Source organism: Daktulosphaira vitifoliae, unplaced genomic scaffold (assembly GCF_025091365.1).
Source record: "Daktulosphaira vitifoliae isolate Bord-2020 unplaced genomic scaffold, ASM2509136v1 Scaffold_5, whole genome shotgun sequence".
Lineage (NCBI taxonomy): Eukaryota > Metazoa > Arthropoda > Insecta > Hemiptera > Phylloxeridae > Daktulosphaira > Daktulosphaira vitifoliae.
In genome coordinates this window covers 32,794,931-32,811,230 of record NW_026099576.1, presented here as the reverse complement: position 1 = coordinate 32,811,230, position 16,300 = coordinate 32,794,931, and the positions used below count along the sequence as shown (strand labels likewise).

At 26.9% G+C, this 16,300-nt stretch overlaps 1 protein-coding gene across 11 annotated transcripts in view; it reads left to right on the top strand.

The window, feature by feature from the left end:
• The first annotated feature begins 602 nt into the window (after positions 1–602).
• Positions 603–16,300, top strand: part of LOC126907985 (peroxisomal acyl-coenzyme A oxidase 3-like) — a 17,206-nt gene continuing 1,508 nt past the window's right edge. The window contains exons 1-16 of one of the 11 annotated variants that reach the window (XM_050689754.1): positions 2,349–2,380; positions 2,669–2,768; positions 5,000–5,134; positions 5,293–5,451; positions 5,512–5,658; positions 5,732–5,879; positions 5,954–6,128; positions 6,351–6,466; positions 6,533–6,696; positions 6,848–6,970; positions 7,040–7,160; positions 7,773–7,826; positions 7,890–8,012; positions 8,096–8,250; positions 8,314–8,449; positions 10,061–10,215. In XM_050689754.1, the coding sequence (XP_050545711.1) occupies positions 2,364–2,380; positions 2,669–2,768; positions 5,000–5,134; positions 5,293–5,451; positions 5,512–5,658; positions 5,732–5,879; positions 5,954–6,128; positions 6,351–6,466; positions 6,533–6,696; positions 6,848–6,970; positions 7,040–7,160; positions 7,773–7,826; positions 7,890–8,012; positions 8,096–8,250; positions 8,314–8,449; positions 10,061–10,215 (2,028 nt within the window). In that variant the 5' untranslated portion in view covers positions 2,349–2,363. Of the gene's footprint in view, positions 823–994; positions 1,048–2,348; positions 2,381–2,668; positions 2,769–4,550; positions 4,719–4,999; positions 5,135–5,292; positions 5,452–5,511; positions 5,659–5,731; positions 5,880–5,953; positions 6,129–6,350; positions 6,467–6,532; positions 6,697–6,847; positions 6,971–7,039; positions 7,161–7,772; positions 8,013–8,095; positions 8,251–8,313; positions 8,487–10,060; positions 10,216–16,300 lie in introns of those variants that run through there. The other 10 variants (XM_050689751.1, XM_050689753.1, XM_050689760.1 and 7 more) reach the window with 10 other exon arrangements.

The window sequence follows — 16,300 nt, the reverse complement described above, 5'->3', positions numbered from 1 at the left end:
AAGAAATATTTTAATTAATTATATTTACAACTTGAAATGATCACAGCTCATTAAAAAGTTATATGAAAAAAATAGATAATACTTTTTTTCTTTAAAAAAGCTTCTTAGGTAAAATAAATAAGATATGTTTAGTTTATTTAATTATGATAGTTTAAAGTTAACGTCTCATAAGAAACGTATGACCGTCGCCAAGGGCGGACTTAGGTATGTGGTGGTCCCTGGGTGGAATGCATTGTGGGGGCCCCTTATACATAAACAAGGAAATATATTTTTTTACTTATTAAATAACAATTATTATCATATTTGTGATACCAATGTATACCAAATGTGTGGGGGCCCCTGCGCTGTAGCCCACTCAGCCATCCCCTAAATCCGGCCCTGACCGTCGCTGACAAAATAGAATCCGTGACGTCACGCGCCTATTTAATATCACCCGTAAGTCAACAATTGGAAATCTGAAAATAAATTTCGCTACCATATTTTTTGTTAATTCTTGAAATTAAAAAAAAAGTTGATTTTTAAGTTGGGTACACCTTTAAATTTAAGATTATAGATAAGTATTATCTACAACTATTGATCATCGTAAATTTATTGATAATAAAGTTACGTTATTTTATAAAATTTTGTATGTTGTCATTAAGTTATACATTTATTACTCTAAATCTTTAATATAAATACCATAAAATAAAATCTCCATGGCCTATTTTTTTGTTAGAATGATTCTAACAAAAAATGTCTGATAATCAACAAAAAAAGTAAAAAATAAGTGGGGGCCAAAAGTTACTTGCCTGCATTCTTGATGACTTAGATGACAAAAATCATGTTAGTGAAACAGTAATATTTTTTAGCATATTGTATTAAAATGCTTTTTATCAAATTTAAAGTCGTATAATAAAAATCATTGTCAATTTTTAATATTTTAATAAAATTTCTATAAATTCATTTTATAAAGTACCCTCCCTAATCTCCCGTTTTGTTCTTAAGTAAATGAATTAACAAAAGAAACATATTTATAGAAAATAAGTTATCAAGAAAATATTTTTTTAAGTAAGTCGATTTATTATACTTTTTAGCCTCAATTCAAATATCATTTAAAAGCTGTACTATAGTTTTTAATTAATTAAGATAAAATAAAAACTTATATAGTAAAGAGTCGCTTAGATGTTTATACAAATTTGTAAATTTGCAAACAAGAAAACTTAATTATATTGATTGAATTAATATATGAAGACTTTAGCAAGTGCTCATTTTAAAAAAATTTTTGTCATGTTACTTAAAGTGATTTAAGATGAATATAAAATCTCTCATTATTAGACCTAACAATGCATAATGATGAAGATTTTTTTCATAAAATTAATTTTAAATAATCATTCAATTATGTATTTTCTTAAAATGTCAACATTTTTTATTGTTATATAGAGAATTAATGCATGAGAATCTATCAACTTATATAGTATATTCTTTCCTATTACTAAATTATAAAATAACCTTTTTTGCACATTTTTTTCTATCATTGAAGCAATTATTAGGACCTTCCCAACTGAGTAGGAATCAGAACAACAATTTGTTGAATGGTTTAGATGTATGATTTTTAATTATTATTGTTTATATTATATAATTTAAATATATACTGAGTTTTAGTACATAGAGTATTTGTAACTTTATAGTCATATAAGCAGAAATGGAATACCTACATGTATAAAGGGGCAAAGCATATTTTGAGGAATATTTACTGAGTTACACTAATAAAAGCATTTTATGATATGAGTTCTGGTTAAGCCCCCTCAAAAACACGCATGCACCAAGATTTTAATTGAGAGATAAGGGGTACTAACAAAAATAGTTTTCCTTTCCATGCAAGTTAAACAATCCAAGTTAAACAAGTCCAGAGGTGTGCTAAAAAAATTTATTTTTGCAATATTAATTTATAATTTTTATCATATAACTTTTGAAATATTGTATTATTTATAACTACTATTCTAATTCTATATATTCCTTCCTAAAAAAAGTTGTATCTTACAATATAATTAACTGGAACATAAAAATATCTGACTGCCNAAAAAAAAAAAACCCAAATACTTCATTGTTTTTAGAGGCTATATATATATATTATTTTCTATTGTTTGTCAGTACATCTACATATACTTATAAGTCTAACTTGTCCTATAATCAAACATAACTGATTCTTATCAATAAATACAAATATATTTTAGAAAAAAATTTTTCTTATGAATTAATTTTAAATTTTCAAAATAATTAATTATTCATAAAGTTAAATTATTTATGATACAATTTTTCCAATACTCAGTGAAATCCAATTATTTAAAACTGTTGTTTAAAAATGAATTACAGAAATAATAGCAATGAAGTTAAATTTTAGGTATGATGAATTATATTATTGAATAATTTTTTTAAACTGAGAACTTCTTTGTGTATTTGTAAGAAAATTAAATGTACTGTAAGATAAAATTGATCAAGTTAAATTTGTGATATTCTCATGCAAAAATAAACATGTTTATGTTCGCATTTAAAAACATTATATTGAAAATGGTTAAAATTTACTTACATTATATTTAAGTTAGTAGATTTTATTATTTACAAGTAAATAATAAAATTTTTATCAAGAAGTCCAAATATAAGTAAAGAATTTATAAATTTAAATTATTAGATATATGTTTGACTTTAGGAGAAAAATGAAAAGATTTGGAAATAAAATAAATATTTTTGGGCAAACAAAATTTCCATTTGTTAGTTCAAATAAAACAAAGGTAATACAAACTAAATTTTAGATAAAAATATTATTAATTATTTAAATTTGAAAGATGGAATTATTTATAGCAATCTTAACATCATGTATGTCCATTTTATTATTTAAGTTTTATAATCTACCTATATCACCAATACATTATTCTTTGATAATAACTCAAATTAACAAAATGTGAAATTATTTTGGCAGTGTTATATATGATCATTAATTTTTTCTTTTATCATAAAAACATATTTTTGATCATAGTAATATACCTTCATCCTATTTTATTTTAATGGTAAATGTTTGTGCAAGGGCAGATTTTNATTAATTAAGATAAAATAAAAACTTATATAGTAAAGAGTCGCCTAGATGTTTATACAAATTTGTAAATTTGCAAACAAGAAAACTTAATTATATTGATTGAATTAATATATGAAGACTTTAGCAAGTGCTCATTTTAAAAAAATTTTTGTCATGTTACTTAAAGTGATTTAAGATGAATATAAAATCTCTCATTATTAGACCTAACAATGCATAATGATGAAGATTTTTTTCATAAAATTAATTTTAAATAATCATTCAATTATGTATTTTCTTAAAATGTCAACATTTTTTATTGTTATATAGAGAATTAATGCATGAGAATCTATCAACTTATATAGTATATTCTTTCCTATTACTAAATTATAAAATAACCTTTTTTGCACATTTTTTTCTATCATTGAAGCAATTATTAGGACCTTCCCAACTGAGTAGGAATCAGAACAACAATTTGTTGAATGGTTTAGATGTATGATTTTTAATTATTATTGTTTATATTATATAATTTAAATATATACTGAGTTTTAGTACATAGAGTATTTGTAACTTTATAGTCATATAAGCAGAAATGGAATACCTACATGTATAAAGGGGCAAAGCATATTTTGAGGAATATTTACTGAGTTACACTAATAAAAGCATTTTATGATATGAGTTCTGGTTAAGCCCCCTCAAAAACACGCATGCACCAAGATTTTAATTGAGAGATAAGGGGTACTAACAAAAATAGTTTTCCTTTCCATGCAAGTTAAACAATCCAAGTTAAACAAGTCCAGAGGTGTGCTAAAAAAATTTATTTTTGCAATATTAATTTATAATTTTTATCATATAACTTTTGAAATATTGTATTATTTATAACTACTATTCTAATTCTATATATTCCTTCCTAAAAAAAGTTGTATCTTACAATATAATTAACTGGAACATAAAAATATCTGACTGCCCAAACACTCCTAATTATACTTTTAAATAAATTTACATTATACACAATTAGAATTTTTTTTATTAAAATAAAAAAAAAAATTTAAAGTTACATCATATATAATTACTCAACCCAACTTGGTTATTATCATTGTCTAGGTTTGACCCTAAAGTTTGATCTCCTGTCATAAGTATGTGTATCTATTGAGGACAGATAGATACACAGATGGAAACCATTTCTATTTTTATTAAAAAGTTAATATTGTGAAATTTGTGATGTATATTTAAATATTAACGGTAACTGAATGAATTATCAGTTATTTTTCACTGGAATTAAATATGCTTTTAACCTTTTAAAACCTTTTAAACACATTCATTAATTGTGCATAATGTAACTGTTTTATAAACCTATGTATGGAGACATTCATTTAAATATTGAATAAATTAGTTTATTTCTTTGATTATTAAATATTAAATTATCAGTGTTGTTTTTAAATTTATATTCTAAAGTGAAAAAAGTCATTAGAAATTAATAATACGAAAATTATTTTATGCATTTTATCACAAATTTATTAAATAAAACATGTTGTAATGTATAATTTGAACAGATTTATTCAAAGTACTTTTGTATCAATAAAATTGAAGTATTTTATAATTAAGTGCAAAGAATACCAAGGTTATCAGTGACTTTATAAAAGTTATTTCAATTGAATAAAGAGATTAAATTGTAAATTTGATTTAGTAGTATAATAATGAAAGAAAATTGTTTAAAAAGACACATAAAAAAAATTATTTTTATATTTCATTTATTTTAGATAATAAAACTTAAAATTTAATATTTGTTTATCAAAATAATGACCATTACACCCTATATACTCTTAATGTCACAAATTAAAACGTGCATACATATTTTTATAAGCACTTAACCACAATTATGTATATTTCAATTAAATACGCATATCATACAAACAATATTCAATATAATTTAAACAATTTTTATTGTTTTAGTTAAAAATGAATACTTGTGCTGACCTATTAAAAGATTTTGAACCAGGTCCATTGGATAAATACAGAAATAAATCTACTATAGATTGGAAAAAAATGAAAGTTTTTATTGAAACTGAACAAATACTACGTTTTAAGGTACTTTGTATACCCACAAAATATCACTGGAATAGGAGTTTCAACTGTTCCAATTTTTTGTAAAAATTAACTTGTTTTTTCACTTTTTGAACATTTTACATAAAAATCCTTTTAATAAACTGTAATAATAATAATGGTTATACTGATAATTATTTTAGATGAGAGCTTGGAACTATTTTGAATCTAATCCATTGTTTAAACATGAAAATGAAACACCATCATTAGATGAACAGCGAAAAATGGCTCTTTTAAGAATGTATGATATTTTGGAAAAAAACTTATTTCCATTTGAAGAAATAATGATTAATCCAAAACTTGTATGTCAAAAAATATCATGACATTCGTGAGTTATATATTTAACTTTTAAAATTTTTAAGGCTATGTCTAAAACAATAACAATTTTTCAATATTGCCCATCTGTTGCTATAAAACTTGGACTTTCGTTTGATATGTTTGCAAATGTTATTTTCACTATGGATAATGGTAGAAATTCAGATATCTACCAGTATGCAATTGAAGGAAAAGTAATATAATTTGTTTAGCTTATAATGGTGGAAAATGTTGTATTTTTAAAAGAATTAATTCTATTTTTTTAAGGTGCCTGGGTGTTTTGCACTGACTGAAATTTCTCATGGTACAAACACAAAAGGAATGAGGACAATATGTACTTATAATAATGAAAAAAGACAATTTATTTTGCATACTCCAGATTTTGAAGCAGCTAAATGTTGGGTTGGAAGTTTAGGTACATAAAAGATGTATACAATATTAGTTATAATAAATTATTATATATTATATAAAATTGTTTTACGGGTTTAGGGAAATCGAGTACACATGCAATCATTTGGGCCAATTTAATCATGAGTAATGGCGATAATAATGGATTGCATGCATTTGTTGTAAAAATTAGGGATGTAAAAACAATGCTACCATGTTCTGGGGTTATTATTGGAGACTTGGGTGAAAAAGCAAATTTAAATGGAGTGGACAATGGGTTAGTATAATTTATAAAAATATCCATTATATAATAAAGAAGCTAGTTAATTTTCTATGTTCATATTTAAAAAAATAAAGTTAACACTCCTAAAATTTATAAGGAATGGGTCTAAAAATAATTTTTTGCTGAGTAATCAAGAAATGTGTAATAATTGTATGATACTTTTTAAGCATTAATCCTTTTCTTAAAAATATTAGTATATAACTTTTTTAAAAATAGTTTCATTATATTTGACAACTACCACATTCCAAAAGAAAGTTTACTTAGTAAAGCAGGTGATATTAATGATGATGGTTTATATGTAACACCATTTAAAGACAATACAAAAAGATTGGGTAATATTTTATATTTTATTGTTTTTCTAGTGTTGAACATAATTATAATTAAATAACTTTATATAGGTGCTTCATTAGGGAGTTTGTCAGCAGGTAGATTAACTATTGTCAACATTTGTGTAGCATACATAACAAAAGCTGTACCCATTGCTATAAGATACACAGCAGTAAGAAAACAATTTGGACCAAAAGAAAGTGAAGAGTTACCAGTCATGGAGTATCAGCTTCTGGTAAATTAGTTCCCATTGACTATTTAATTTTTTTCAAATTATCTTCATTAAAAAAACAATTTCAAAAAGTTAAAATATTTAAAACGATATTTTTTGAAACATTCTCTGAAATATAAACTGTATTATGTTCTAAAATGATCTCTTCCGTCAGCAATGTCGATTGATTCCATACTTAGCAGTTGCTTATGCATTGAAAATATATGGAGATTATGTATCAAGAGTATATGAGTCATTTATATTGGAAATGTTAACAAATAGTAGTTCTAATAAAATTGTAAGTAATTGAAAATGGTTTAAAAATTATGACATACTCTCAAGTTAACCATTAAATATTTTATTTTAGCAATCAATTGGAACTGATATTCATGTTATTTCAAGTTGTACCAAACCTTATGCAGCATGGGTTACTCGAGATGCAATACAGGAATGCAGGGAAGCTTGTGGTGGACATGGATATCTAAAAGGTTTTATTTTTAGAAATATTAATTAACTTAAATGAAATTATTATTAGTATTATTATTATTATTATTATTTTTAAATTAAAATAATTTCATTTAAAACTTTTAAATTTTTTACAAAAATATAAATAATAATAATTATAGATATTAATTTTGTCTATAAAAAAATATAATCTTAAGATGTTACATATAAACTATTTAAAATTAAACAAAGTAAGACAAATTTAGACGTATGCAGATACAAGGGGCTGAATGTTAAAAGAAGAAGAAGTAGAGGAAGACCAAAAAACATATGGAGAGATGTGATTGATTGCAATATGAGGACTCCTGATGTGGGAGATTGTGTTAATTGGAATTTTAGGGTAGACGACTCCAAGTAGTTGGGATTAAGCAAGGAAAAAGAAGAAGCAGATACAAGGGGCTATAAGTGTAATGTCCTCCCAAAATTATAATTATTATTATTTTCTAAAAAAGTAATTTTTTGAACAAATAGTTCTCACTTTAACAGAAATAATAAAATGCTCTTCTCTCAAATGTCTTCTTGATCTAAACCTATATTCACTATTAATCTATTATCATATAATATATATATATATATTTTTTTTTTTTTTGAAAAAGCTTCTGGATTAAATGATTTAAGAAATGCTAATGATGCCAATTGTACTTATGAAGGTGATAATAATGTACTTATACAACAAACGAGTAATTGGCTTTTAAATGTTTGGTCAAATTTAGATGATGAAAACATAAATCTATGTGATACTCCCTTAGGAACCATTGAGTTTCTTAAAAGAGCTGATTGTATATTATTGGATAAATTTAAGATTTCTAAAATTGATGAAGGTTCTACTCATACAAGTAGTTGAACATATATTTAATAATAACAAAATATTTTTGTAATGGAAATTTGCGCAATTATTTGTAATTAAATTTTTTTTTAGACTTAATATCTTGTTTTCAATGGATAATATGCTATTTATTGCAACAAACAGATGAAAAATTGAATTTATTAAAAGCACAAGGTTTATGTTCATTTACTAGGAGAAATGAAAGTCAAATGTTCTATGCTAGAGATTTGTCAATTGTTTTTGCTGAAGTAAAATATTATTAAAACATTAATATTATTGACTAATTTATTTTTCTGAACTCATTTTTGTAGTATTTAATCTTAAAACAGTTCATTGAGACTACTTCTTCTACTGATTTGGATGATACTCATAGGATTATTTTACATAAATTAGCATCTCTTTATGGCTTTTGGTCAATTGAAAAACACTTATCATTAATGTATGAAGGTTTGTTAATCAATATTTTCAAATCAATAAAAAAAAAGTAAATATTTTATCTTGAATTCTTGAATTGAATAAATTCATTTAATTTTTAAATTAATGATATGCTATTTTGGTATGGAAGTTTTTAAAGCATAAGTTTTTGAAATTAAAAATAAATCTTGATTCATTTACTAAATAATCTTGAGGATTAAAATAAGAAAAACTTTAAATTTTTAACAATGAAAAAATGTTACATATAAACTTGTTTTTCTTTTTAATTGAGGGTACCCAGACAATCAAAAATGTTTATCAAGACTCCCCCAGACTACCAAGGGATCTTAGTAGCATAACTAGATATCAAATTAGGACTGAGACTGGACTATTGACATAACATTGTCTTTTCAATAGTTGCACTGTGCAAAAAGTTTTGAATATAAAAAGGAAAACTCATTTCACACAATTACATCTTAGCCACATTAAAATCCAATTACTTGGGAAAATATTTTGTTAAAAAAATCAAATATCAAAACTTAAAACCCAAAGAAACTCTTAATCTTACTAAAGAGATAGGATTTGTTGAACATATAAGAGTACATAATAGTACTGAATTACTAAATTTTGGTACAAGGTGTGCACAATGTACCAACAGGTCTGAGTGCATGGGCAATTCTTGCCCACCTATTTCATAACCAGGGTTCAGGACTTATAGCACTATAAAACATAAAAAAAAAGCATTCATAAATAAAAAAATTAATCAAAAAATCCCCAAAAATTTCTTAATTTTCTTTTAAATAATAAAGTACTAAATATTTGTAACTGTGCTGAATATACTTTTTTAGGACTTTAGGATTAAATAAATACCATTAAAATGAAATTATTTCATTGAAAAAAAATACGGGTATTTAATTAATTTATTCTTTTAATTATAAATTATAATTAAAAATACAAAAAAAAAAAAAATATACAAAAAATTAATTCTGAAAATATCAAAATGATGTTTGACTTCGACTTTCAAGTTGAATGACAAGAAATGTTAAATATCTTGTTTATGGATTTTTTGAAAAATTAAATATAAATTTGTGTTGATATCCCAGTATGCCATAGCGGTCTAAAAATATTGTTTACCGAGAAATCCATTATAAAAAGGAAATCAACCAAGTACCACACTAGTATGACACTTCAACCATAGCTAAAGAAGTTAACGATGCCGAGGACGGCGTTGGCTATCAAATAGATAAGATAACAAAGACAAACTCCTACAAACAAGCAAGGAAATTGAATTATCTTTATTAGATCTATCAAAAACCGATAAAAAAAACCTGAGTAGGCTGCGTCATAAAGAAAATATTTTAATGTACAAAAACAGAAAAAACAAGAAACAAGCATTTGTTTTTTATTAAATCATCGAAAAAAGCAGATAAAACTGAAAAAAAGCGTTTTTTTTTTTTTAAATCATCAAAAATAGCAAAAAAAAGCATTTTCTAGCAAATACTATAAGTCCCGAGTCCTGTTAATAACTAAAATCATAACTATTTTTAAACCCCTTTATAAAAAAATAAAATATGTTATTTGGCTCAAATATTGATTACACATTTTTTCTATTTTATTCTATTGAGGCAATTTAAATTGTTAAAGGTGGATATATAAGTGGTCCATTGGCATCTATGATAATTAAAGAATCAATAATTGATTTGTGTTCCAATCTTAAAAATGAATCTGTTACTCTTGCTGATGCTCTAGCTCCTCCAGATTTTATATTAAATTCAGTTTTAGGTGCATCTAATGGAAAGGTAATTATTTCTTGTTGTTTTATATTTTATAATAAGTCATCATTTATATTATTTAATATTTTATAATTAGTTTTATATTAGTAAGAATAAATAAGGCTATTTTCAAAAGCTAATAAGTAAAAATAATAAAATTAGGGGTTTAGTAATGAAAAGTATACAGAGCCAGTGAGAAAACCCAATAGGTAGGTGAACATTTTATATATTTATTTGGTACTTATATATGACCTAAGGTTATTTATCTCAAATTTGGGTTTTAGAAAATGTGTTTATAGCAAATATCTTCTATATTTTTAATTTCTATTTGTATTTTTATTTTATACATCTTTAAATTACTACTTTATAGGTATGTATTAATTTGTATAACTTTTAAGGGTAATAAGTATTTATTTATTTATTATATTAGTTTACGGAATGTATCCTTTTTTTTACAAGCATACTATGTTTACATAATTAATTTTAACTGAATTTTGAGAAAGACACAAAAAACAAACAACAAAAGACAAAATCTAAAATGTTTACAACTAATAAATCAAACATATGAATAAGACATTACTAAGCACAATACAAATATTATTATAATATAAAATTAGAATGTGCATTTGTACTTCTAAGTAACCGGTAGAGGGGTTCGTTCATTAAGTAATTCGTGGGGCATGCGTGATTCGGAAAGGCGCATTCGACCTGGTATTAATCTGCGGAACCCTAAAAGGTGTTAAAGACAATAGCGCAGGACATTCTATCTTCCCATCAAACAAACTCCCGAGAAACGTTGAGCCCGCAATACTACGCCTCGATGACAGGGTGGAAAGGCCTAAATTATTTGCCACGGGGCTATAATCGTGGGGTGGACATGGTAAACCCAGCGCTCGCCCAACAAAACATAGAAATTTATTCTGTACCCTTTCTAACTGGCGACAGTTGTCTACGTGTGGGGGTCCCACACCACACTGCCATACTCTAATATAGGGCAGACCAGTGCGCAAAACAAATTTTTTAAGGTTTTTTCAAGCTTGAACTCTCTAGTCAATCTAATAAGTACACCAAGCATTTTGAAGGCTTTACAGCAGACATGTTGGATGTGAGCGCTGGGGTCAAGATAGTGGCTGAATTTGAATCCAAGGTCCATAATATTGTTAGATGCGCGAGCGATTTCGTCGCTACCAAGTCGATATGACAAAGTAATCGGAGAGTGATTCCTAGAAAATGTAAACGCTTTGCATTTGGATAGGTTAAGTGTTAAACCCAACTTAGTTAACCAATCAACAAATTTATCTAAGTCTGCTTGGAGCCTTATACAGTCACTAAGAGATTGAATTTGCATAAATATTTTCATATCATCCGTAAAGCAGAGAACACGAGAGTGTTTCAGAGTTTGCTGTATACTATTAACAAATATAGAAAATAGTAAAGGAGATAAGTGCCCCCCCTTGGGATACACCTGATTTAGTATGGAATAAGTTAGATTTTATTCCAAAAATTCTAACCCATTGATACCTATTGTCTTAATAAGAACTGAACCACGACAGAAGAGGCTCCCCGAAACCAGTTTCTTTGAGCACAAGAATTAGGGTCTTATGATTAATAGAGTCAAAGCTTTATTGAAATCTTTATAAATTACATCTGTCTGGAATCCATGCTGAAATGATTTAAACACATAATTACTAAAGAGGATGTTGCAAGTAGAGGTAGATCGACACGGTCGAAATCCATGCTGTTAATCTATGAGTATTTGGTTAACAGATGGTTATATTGCATTCAGGACTATTTTTTCAAAGACTTTTGATAAATGTAATTGTATGGATATTGGTCGGTAATTAGAAGCGAGGGATAGACAGCCAGATTTAGGGACTGGTGTAACTGAACTTAGTTTGAACATAGAAGGAAAAATACCTTCCTGTAGCGAGCGTTTAAAAATAATCCACAAAGGATAAGACAAAATTGATCTAAGCTCGAAAAAGAACGTATCTGGTAAACTGTTAGGCCCAATAGACTTGTCACTCCTTAGAGCTAAAAGACAGTTAAATATATCATCAACATTAAAGTGAACGGTATTAGGCAGATTAAAAGTTGGTATTTTTATTGTATCCGATATAGTATCAACAAACAGAGATGAATTAGAATATATTGAGGAAAAATATTCTTGCTAAAGAATTGCAGAATCAAGCTCATTTAAAGAGGTTTTATTATTAAGAGACATTACCCTAGGAATGGCTTTTTAGGAACATTTATTTTTGATAAATTTTCAAAAGTGTTTAGGATTACTTTTAAGTGCATTTTCAATACGCTCCGTGTAGGCACGGTAAGATTTTTTTGACTCATACTTAAACTTGTCACGAAGTATAGAAAATTCCCTATAATCATTAATACTGATGCTTTATATTTTTTATGCGCTTTTTTCTTTAAGGAAATAATTTGTTTAAGATTTTTATTGAACCAAGGCGGAAAGGGAGAATCATTAAAGTAATATAACGGCACGANTTTGTTTAAGATTTTTATTGAACCAAGGCGGAAAGGGAGAATCATTAAAGTAATATAGTCTATTACAGACTTGTGCAAAGCATCATAAAATACATTTACTGCTGAATCAATGTCTCCATCAACTGAAGTGTGGAAAACCAATTAAAGGACGACAAAAATAGACGTATACTGCTGTAGTGGGCTTTTTGAAAGTTATAGTAGCTATGGCTCTTGTTGCAATTGGGAAATTAAATATTTACTGGAAGTGATAAATTAAGCGCGGGGTGATATTTGTCAATAATCACAAGTGGTTCATTTGATTTTTCAACTATAAGATTCTTATCATTACAAAATATTAAATCTAAAGTAGTACTGTTTGAGTTAAGGACACTATTGATTTGATAAAATCCGTTTGTAGCAAACGTTTCAGGGATGAAAGGAGCACGCGTAAAAGAGGTATATGAATAAGTTAGGCCATTGTTATCACAAGACCAAGAAATCTCAGGTATATTATAGTCCCCGCAAATGATAAATATATCTTCAGGAAAAAGGTGCATTAGATGATCAATGCAATTAGAGCGGGGATTCATAAATTAAGGGGGGAGGGGTAATGTAGACTCCACCGACAACAAAGTTAAATGTTTCTGAATAAATACGCACAAATAAATGCTCAACATTAAACGCAGTTATAGAAATGGGGATAACTGGGATATCTTTACGAACAACAAAAAGAACACCCCCCCCCCTCGCAAACAATTACTAGAAGCACTACACCGATCATACTTAAAAATATTATAATTGACAAATCCTAGCTCTGAATTCGAAAAGCTGTCAGTAAACAACGTTTCAGTGAATACAAAAAAATTACAAGAAAGAGTTAATGAATTACAATTTAAATTAAATAATTTGGACCTGAGACAATGGCAATTTTGGTAGAAGCCGGACAGGGGTTGACTTCTTGATATTGATTGTTATAAACGGGTGAATGGGGGTTGGCTGAATCCTCTTCTACGTGATGCAGCATCCTGTATTTTCGGTAAACCATTTTCAAAGATGATACGTAATTCGGACTCACCAGCCGCTGTTCGCCGCTCAAGATCCGTGTAGCAATCATGCAAGAGTTTGCGTTGCAACTCAGTTTTGTCACTAATCATGCGAAGTCCCTCAGGAAGCGGCAGCCCGTTACGTTTTGCAGTGTTAAACTCAGACAGTAGACTTAAAGCTAACTCCTTACTATTACAAATAATTTTTATTGGACGATGTGCTTCAGAACGTGGTTTACCAAGACGAACAAGTTTTGCATTTGAATTAATCACATTTCAATACATTTCGTATTATTTTTAGGTTATCTTAGCTGATTTTAATAAATTAAAGTGTATATTAATTATGCTACAATGCTAAACGTATTTTTCCAGTTTTTAGTCCATTTTTCAGGTTTTTTGTTTAGGGTACTTTGAATTGGTGTAAAGTTTGCGTTCCACCTGAATAATAATGTATTAAATAAAAAACTTAGTGATTTAGGAAGTCAATGTAAAAGGAAAAGACGCCCCTAGACACCTAGAAATTCAGTTAGAACACTGACTTTCAATCTGTTCCTATATGGGATATAAACAAAAAACAATGTTATCAGTAAATTAGCCAGAATGCGCTGGGAGAATAACCCAGGCGGTGTAATTGTGCGGCCTGAAGATGACTTCGACGTAGTATTGTGGCGGACGGTCCCCGGTTGTACGGTCATTATTAGATTTTTTATCACCGACATAATATCGTTCGCGATGATAATCAGTCGAACTGCTATTTATTACACTAAACAAGCTTTAATCTGTATTAATTTAGAATGATGTAAGTATCGCATTATTATGCAAAATATTACAGAATTTTCCAAAAATTGTATGATTGTTGCTTTAATGACCAAGAAAATTCCATGAAATTGAGATTTTAGATAGCTTCTCATTTTTTATCTTAAAATACAGTATATAGTATTACATTAGTTTGAAGTAGGTTTAAAGAAGACAGATTTTCTAGAAAATTATAAAAAATTAAAAAGACTTACATATTTTTCATGATTTATCAGTTAATAATTACTTTTTAGAATCATCCTTTATATCTTAAAGGAGTGTCGAATTAATCTTTTTAAATGGCAACATACATATTTAATTAACTTATAAAATAGAAAATAGTACGTTCAAAAATTCTCTATTAAAATAACTTAAACAAAAAAAACAATGTAAAACTAATGTTAATTTTTTTATACACATCGATTTGAACTTTAATATATTGTAGATGTAAATATTTTAGCTTCGATGTATAGGCTAACTGAGAGAAGCTATTGGTTTTACTAACGTTTTTTTTTACGTGAGTATTATGCGATTACTCACGCTCTTAACCAAACTTCGATTTTGCTTAACAATACATCATAAGACAACAAAACACATCTAATTGAAACTACTAGCACTATAATTTTGAAAAATTCAACTTAGTCTTGCCAAGAAAGATAAATGTTCCAAAAAATTACAGTAGTCAAAAAACCGTCATTGTTGATATTTTGAGTTATCGTCTTAAATTGAAAAAAACCCGTGCGTGTTACAAATACGCATGGATAAAGTCAAACTTCTTTTAGTGTACTGATAGAATATTAGGTTTATATTGGAATAAAATAAAAAAAAACGGTAGCACAGTTAGGTCGTGGCACAGTGTAGACAAGGCATAGATGGGACAAGTATAGATGATATTTGACAGTAATTAAAATCACTATCATAAGAAACGCTTCGATGCAAATCTGTAGAAAGTGTTTCATTTAATGAAATTGGTGGATTATTCCAAAAGCAATATTAACTCTTATTTCTTTGATTGTATCCTAATTAGTAGTTCTTTGATTTTAAAATATAATATATGAATAAATACTAATAATTAGTATTATAATTATTAAATTTAGTATGAAAACAAAAAAGTAGAAAAAATTTAATAAGTTTAATTTCTTATGTCTTATGAACTTTATTCTATGTCAATTAAATTATATAATATTCATGAAAGTCAATATATTCTCCTACTAAGATATTTTAAAATAAAATAAAATACAAAACCTAGAATTTTAATAGAAAAATAGCATATTTTTGAATACGGTGGCCATTTGCGCATAGAAGTTAGGTCGTCGGGACAAATTTTTTTTTTCATTTGATAGTACATAAAATAAGCTTTAATTTGATATATGTTTAAAGGTCGCAGTATTTCCGGAACATTTTCAAAAATTAAGTTGAAAAAGTTAGTTTTTGATAAAAAGTTCCTATTTTAAATCCCCCCAATGAGCAGGCTAAGTGTTAGATTTTCAAAAAAATTATATCAAATGAAAAGGAAATATCTAAGGTTTTAGTATCAAAAAAAATTATGTTGATTTGTTTATTTTTGAAAAAGTTATGGAAGTTTTAAGTAAAAAAAATTGAAAAAATTTCGAAATTTAGCGATTTTTAAATTTGTAATTTTTTTGGAGGTTTCCCCCATTTACGGGGAACGAGGGAAATTTTTTCAATTTTGAAGGGTAATGTCTTCGACTAGATACGATTTGTGATCTTTTGACGTATCGTTGAAAGAAATCCGTTCGGTGAGAGCTGAGAAAAAGTGGTAACAGACA